The sequence below is a fragment of the Branchiostoma lanceolatum genome, chromosome 2 (assembly GCF_035083965.1).
Source record: "Branchiostoma lanceolatum isolate klBraLanc5 chromosome 2, klBraLanc5.hap2, whole genome shotgun sequence".
In the NCBI taxonomy this organism is placed as follows: domain Eukaryota; kingdom Metazoa; phylum Chordata; class Leptocardii; order Amphioxiformes; family Branchiostomatidae; genus Branchiostoma; species Branchiostoma lanceolatum.
In genome coordinates, this window is record NC_089723.1 from 30,491,326 (window position 1) to 30,498,346 (window position 7,021).

At 40.5% G+C, this 7,021-nt stretch overlaps 1 protein-coding gene across 1 annotated transcript; it reads right to left on the reverse strand.

Moving 5' to 3' along the window:
• Positions 1–800: 800 nt before the first annotated feature.
• On the reverse strand, positions 801–2,627 carry LOC136426975 (uncharacterized). Its single transcript, XM_066415694.1, has 4 exons — positions 2,536–2,627; positions 1,921–1,983; positions 1,370–1,476; positions 801–991 (listed from the first exon to the last, which is right to left on the reverse strand). Exons 2-4 carry the CDS (start codon positions 1,980–1,982, stop codon positions 801–803), a joined length of 360 nt encoding a protein of 119 aa, XP_066271791.1. The 5' UTR covers position 1,983; positions 2,536–2,627.
• Between the last annotated feature and the right edge of the window lie 4,394 nt (positions 2,628–7,021).

Consider the following 7,021-nt stretch of genomic DNA (forward strand, 5'->3'; position numbering starts at 1 on the left):
AGTTATTATGTTTAGCCATACCTAGTATGGCTCAACATATTGTTTTTGTTCACGTTCTTCTTCTTCTTCTTCTTCTTCTTCTCCTCCTGCCAAGTCTTCAAATGGAATCTACTCCGTCATTTTTGGGCCAAACGACCTGAAATTTGGCATGTAGGTAAAGATGGCAAATACCCTTAGGTGCTTTTTCATTTCTTTCGAAACAGGCCTTAAAAACATTTTTATGGAGTTTTTTTGGGGCATTTTTAGACAATTTTTATATTTTGGGCTCCTGTGCCCTGGTATTGCTAGCAAGTGACCTGAAATTCGGTACAAGGGTGCCTTGAACATGTCCCTACAGGATTTCAATCACAATTCTGGTGTACATCACTTCAGAATGCTTCATTTTGGGGACTTTTGGACCCATTTTCAGACCAAAAACAGGTCAAAAGTGGTATCCACGTTCCATGTTCTATTTGCTGCTGGCCAAGGAATCCATGTTCTATCTAAGGATCCCCGCGTTCCATTTGCTACTGGCCAAAGAACACTGTTCTATATAGGTCACCTGAGGTCATATTGCAGGAACACACGCAAGCCTTTGCAGTAAGAAGCTCTTGGGGTCTCGCAGAACTTGTAGAGAGAGTTTTTGTACGGGTGATTTTGGAACAGTCCATTTATGCATCAGGAGGGAGATTGGCAAAGTATAATGCTCTCGCAAATGTTGCCTTTCTACATGCAGTTAATATTTCGATTTGCCCAGGTGTTATTTTGGGACAGCCCACTTCTTGCATGGGGAGGAGTATGGCTAAACATGCTGTATTTGCTCAGGGGCAAATGACGGCCTTTCTAGTGTTCTGGATTGCTTCCTCTATGTACTCTCTTTTCGATCTTACCAGTGCTGCATTACAGAGTGCTGCAGCTTTGGTATAGTCACTGCCGTCTCCAGATTGGATCCCTCTCTGCAGGTAGACTTCACTCAACTTGTATAGGGGCTCTGCCTCGTTCTTGTGTTGACCTACAGCAAATGTTATAAAAAATATTAAGTCATACATTGTAGTGCAATGTAATATTCAGCCAACGTTTGAAATATGAACATACTGCTTATAATCTAAATGAATTTTGAACATGTCGTTTTGGTAAAAAGCCTTATGATAATAGCACCATCGATCAATGTTAACTTTGCTGCTAATGTAACGTATTTGAGCCAAATGTAACAATAACAGTGTTTCAGTTTTCTATACTACAGTCATCGTTTGGAACTTCTTGTTTACGGTGTTTTGGGCAATGTCACTTCTGACAGACACTATTGGTTTCTAGCATAGACGAACCATTGTGATATTACAAATACCAGTGGCCTTTTGGACCCTTGGACTTACTTCACACAAAGACTAACCTTGGACATGAACGGACTTGAGCGCAGCTGCAAAGTGTTGTTCTGCCCTGTCCAACTCCCCTGTCTGTAGGGCATTGCAGCCCTCAAGCAGCTCTTCTTCATATTTACTGAAAAAGAAGTATGCCATGATATAAATGGCAAGCTATTAAGAAAACTTTGTGATATATGAACCATATTATTTTACATGGAGTTAGAACTTCACTTAATTGAAGTAGACTTCTTCTTATGAACAAGGCTATGCAATATTGTAACGAATTAATATGCAAATACATGTATAGTATCTAGATTTTATCTTAGTTTTGTATCGCTTAGTTTTGTATGCCGTATGAATGGGTCGATATGGGGATTTATAATACCTACATTGATGGTTAGACATACAGGTATTACGACTGTATGAATTATACGCCAAAAATAGTTACTAAAGCAACTAAATAATTTTTTTTTTCAACATTTTTGAATTTTTCAAACTTTTATCCAGTTGCTTCAGTAACTATTTTGGGTGTATGATACCAACAGTCGTTCTTCGACACTAATACAAGTAACTCACAAACCTGTCATTATCTTCCTGTGTTTTGGCAATGATGTCCGCGTCTTTACCCTCTCTTGTAGCCATTCTGTAAAGAACCACCACCACAGTGCGTTACGCCATGGTTTGTAAAGAAATTGATCTAGTTATAGGCCACAGTGCGAGGCACATCGGCAGAGCCCAGGTAGGCTTACATCATGATCACAGATCACTTCGAATGTCTGCGCTAGCCTACACCAGGCCTTCCTACTGGGTATGGATCGTACAATTCGGCCAAGAAAAGGGATAATTGGCCAGTAGAGTCAGTCCACGGTAAGGTTAATAATTCCCCCTCGGTGCATCAGTACATGTGGTTGTTTGCAGAGCTAGGTGCTTTTTGAACAAAAAACAGAGACGCCTTCAGATAAATAAATCATTACCTCAAAATTCAAACACCACGTTTACATTAATGGTAGCATATTTTGGTGCTTAGATACTGTGTAGTATATTACGACAATTACCAGTATTGAACACTTAACTCATGATGCATGTATGTCGAAGCATCGTGCTTTTCTTGCTTCCAGTGGAACATATATAGTCAACTTATACAAACCTTTCAGTCTTCCTGAGTCTGTGTTCTTAAAGGGTGAACGATAGCCACCTTGTTAACACCTTTTAACGTAATAAATTTCAAGTAGTATTTAGGAATAACGGCACACAGTCCTGACTGCTGCCGCGAATGCGGAAGTCCTCCAAGCGTGACGTCACCTGTTGCACGGGGTCGTCTGAAAGGTGGCGTTCCCCTTTTGGGATGTTATATTCATAAACAGGCAGGGGTGCATGCGATTTTCCGTTCAATTTATTGTTACTCCGGGAAGGAGGATGACCTCCTTCTGGGAGTATTGGGAATGCATTTGTTTGCGCGTTCGCAGCTATAACTCACGATCCCGTTGTCGCACTGGTGTGTAACTTGGCATATCGTTTGCCTGGTTCGGCGTGGTGATGCACAATAGCTTTGTTACACCATAACTACTTTAAACGTCAATCCAATATCGTAATTGCACCCCTATAATTAATGCTATGTCCCACTCCCCTGCCATAGGGACCATGTTATAATCCGTTATGCATGACTGGAATACTTCAGGCAGATACGGGGTATAAATCTTCCTTACTTGCTGTGATCGTATAGTCACTGTTACATCGAAAAATAGACAACGTGCATCACCACACGCAACCTAGCAAACGATATACCAAGTTACATACCAATGCGGCAACGGGAATTGTGAGTTTTAGCTGCGAACATGTGCATAGTGACCTCCAGTCTGTGTATTAAGTATGCCGTGTCCCTCGCAACTCGCATACAGTATGTGCGCACGGGACGGACGATGCATTATTACGCACAGTGTGAAAATGGCAAATCTCTGGACCTTCAAACTTACCACACTTGTAGTTTATAATACGAAGGCTGTGATAATGTAAAAAGTTTACGCAGGGGATGAAAGATTGTTGAGAAATATATCTCAGAAAAGTGCGCGCGCCAGTGTCACTTCCGGGTGGTTAGATCCGGTGACCTTTGACCTTCGTGAAATGTTACGATAATATAAATTAGCCTTTTTTTATTGCAAATAGCTTGATAGCTATAGATCAGGCCGGCCTGCAATAAATTGTGGAAAGAGGATTTACTGCATATTTGTGATTTCTGATACATCTTAGTTGTAAGGCTGAATGGTTCGTTGATAATTGAAAAGGGGCCATCTAGATCTAACTTTGTGACTTTTCCCGGAATTTCTAGATCCCATCTGTCCCATGCTGTAAAAACATACTTTTCAGCAGGTTGACCACTCCTGTATTGAAAGAAAAAGATAAACAAACACTTTTTCTTTACTTGCTCTAAAACACTACTTGGACTGAGCAGAGATGCAATTTGTGTGGGTCAATACTTGTACATAACATCCATTACCATAATACCGCCACTAATCATAATACCGCCAAATCTAAAAAGCAATGAATTTTAAGAGATCTACTCGTGCAGCAACAGTGATTTCCGAGGTATGCACACTTCAGATATCAAGGTGTTTATTACACTCTAAAAAAGGTCTCAATAACGAGGCATTCGAAGACAACGGGGTCAAATGTTTTCGACCCCGTATCACGGCAGGCTAGCGCGTCGTGGGAAGAACATATCATCACGCCATCGCACGTTGTTCGCTGGATTTGCACATAATAATCGCACGTACTTCCAGCTCAAGGTGATTATTTGAAGAACAGCAAAATAAAGTTCCTTTTACTGGCCTTCAACTCGTGTAAAAGTGTGATCTGTTGTCAAGAACGGCTGTTTACTAGCCGTAACTGCGGTTGACCTGGCTCAAAATAGAACGTCGCCATTTTTATTGTTTTCGCCGGAGAATGGCTCCTCCCCCGTATTGCGTAACAGGAAATTTCCCGCGAAAATCTCGGCGAAACCAATAGTTTGAAGGGGCGGGTGTAATTTCTACAAAGTACTAAGAAATGTTTTGCATCTACATGCATCACACTATTTGCATACTATTTATAGAGGAATTTTTCACCAAGGAACAACAATTCATAGTAGGATTATGAACCCTTCTATTGTTCGGTCCCAGACCGCTGTTCAAACAACTTGCACCCCTCCGCCGCAACTTGAATGGGGACTCCACGTCGATACCATTTGTACTTGCACGGGAGACGAAAATTAGTAGTAAAGCTTTACTCAGGAACCAATAAATCTCCTGTGATAAATAGTCAAAGAAAATGTCTTTATTTGCATGGCACACTTGGGATTCTTCCATAACTGGATCGAGCAATGCCGCCGCCGGACTTCACGAGAGAGCTGCTCCTGATTCATGCCCAGCGGCATAGTGGACCTGCCGCGTCAACTTTAACCCTCAAGATATGACTTACGAGGGGTGGTGGGCACGCAGGACTAGTTACGATCTTGATTTTTTGGATAAGACCAACAATTAATACGACCCTTACACTAGCAACGGACCCGCCATTATGTGAACTGAACCACAGTAGAACGCCAGACGTAAGTTTTACGTGATAGCAGTTGTGACGGGCTACAGTAAATCAAAATTCGTAACAGTAACATCCGTTTTCGTGTGATTTTTTGTATCCCCAGACATCTTTGTATGTTTAGGGAACTCACAACCCCGACAGAAAGGAACAACAGCTGGTTTATAAAGGTTACTAACAACAAGATAATTGCCGAGTTTCTTCCTGGCGGTATTATGGAACCCCCTTCCGTGCGCAAGCCCGTTCTCGGTGCATTTCCGCAGCATCTTACGATTGCGATATTTCGTTTTTAGCAGATCAAGAGAGACAAAAAAACATACACAGCATAAGTGGCAAAGGTAAGCTATAACATAGACATGTAACCGGGAAAAAATGACGAGTTGCTCCTTTGCTAAATTAGTATCACTTTAGAAATTGCAGTAAACGTGGCGGTGTTATGGTAGTGGATGTTACTATAAATACTTCACGGAGAATTGTGTCCTACGGACTCTTGTTGGGTTTACTTTGATCAGATGACAAATGCTAAGAGAAATCAAAATAGAATACAACCAAGGTATTCATACTCTTTTAAACCATATATTGTGGTCATTTTGTTAATTCAGTTACAAGTGGAAATATAAAGCTTTCAACAATGTCCTGTTGATCATAGAGTTTGTAAAGTAACATTTTACAATCAAATAGATCAGTGGAGATTCAGCGCGAACCCAGCTACATTGAGAAAATGATTGGCAAGAAAACCATTGCCATGGCGACAGTACAGTGGTCTCTAGATCTATCTAGAGATGAACATAAGAAGATTCAAACCTGGGAAAAAATTGACTGAGTGCTCCTTTCAATAAATTTATTCTGCATTGCGTTTCCACGGCTTAGTTATAAAAATATCTACAAGACACATTTATATGTATATCAACATAAGTTTAGACACATTTAAAACATTTTTAACGTTATAAAGATAAACTTAAGAAGACTCAAACTTCTTTATCATTATCATCACCATCATCATCAAATAAAGGATAATGACGAACTAATCAAACGTCGCAAGGAAGATGCTGTGGCATTAACAGACCCTAGGTAATAATATGTACACAAGAAGATTTAGCGATGTTACAGTAAACATGTACGTTTAATTTTTTGCGACAGTATGGGTTTTACTGACAGCAAATACAACAAGTTATTTGTACAGTTTATTAGAAAATCGTCTAACATCATCAAGTTTCATTAGACTGCGAAGTCAACAAATAATGTTACTTTACACCGAAGATTGGGTTATCACACAAAATGGATGTTACCCCAGACCGTTCCCACCTATAAATGCGTATATTTAAGTCCGTATGAGGTACGTATTAACATTTTTGGGGTTTAGGTAAAGTTTGCGGCCGAGGAAGTCACTTTCTCGATTCGATACAATGGTTGTTCAAATTAGAAAACAACTTTTCCCAGTAAACTTTTTTTAAACCAGGAAATGTCAATACGCAACTCATGCGGACTTGAATATGTGTGAACGGGCCCTAACTACCCCTTGATTGACGTCTACTTCTACCACGTCTGCCCCTTGTTTGTTTTTTTACCAACCTTCGGGTCTCAGTCTGGAATCATGTGACTATCACTCTGTCTATCAAAAAAGTATCAAAACAAAAACTACGCATGCCAGGACAGCCAACGGACAAAAATTGCCCGTGCAATACCTGGGATTCTTGCAATCCACACTACACAAGTATGATCAAGTATTAGGCTTGCTCCTTGAGAGCATCGCCAAAAAGTTAATGTCCAAGCAGATCTCCACGGTATTCCACGGACTGGAGGTTCTCTGGCTGACTGGAGCGTCTCTGGCTAGCATATACGATTTTCGACGCACCGTGGAGAACGGCTTGGAGATTACCTAAAGTCACATAGCACCGCACAACACCATCATGCGATATATACAAGCACTGCATACAGATAGACAGGAAGCAAACCAGGACAGGGTGCCCTGTCCCATCATTACAAATTCCTGAATCAAATTATCATCTTGAAATTATAATTCTAACCTCGATGATTATCATTTGGACAGTTTGAAAATTCATGATAGTTTATTCTTTTATTTTGCAAATTGTTCACCCCCTATCTGGTTTTAT

Coding starts and splice junctions, on each gene's coding strand:
- LOC136426975 (XM_066415694.1), bottom strand. CDS start 1,982: ATGGCTACAAGAGAGGGTAAAGACGCGGACATCATTGCCAAAACACAG. Junction 1,477..1,920: donor ACACAGGAAGATAATGACAG/GTTTGTGAGTTA, acceptor CTTCTTTTTCAG/TAAATATGAAGAAGAGCTGC. Junction 992..1,369: donor CAAGTCCGTTCATGTCCAAG/GTTAGTCTTTGT, acceptor CATTTGCTGTAG/GTCAACACAAGAACGAGGCA.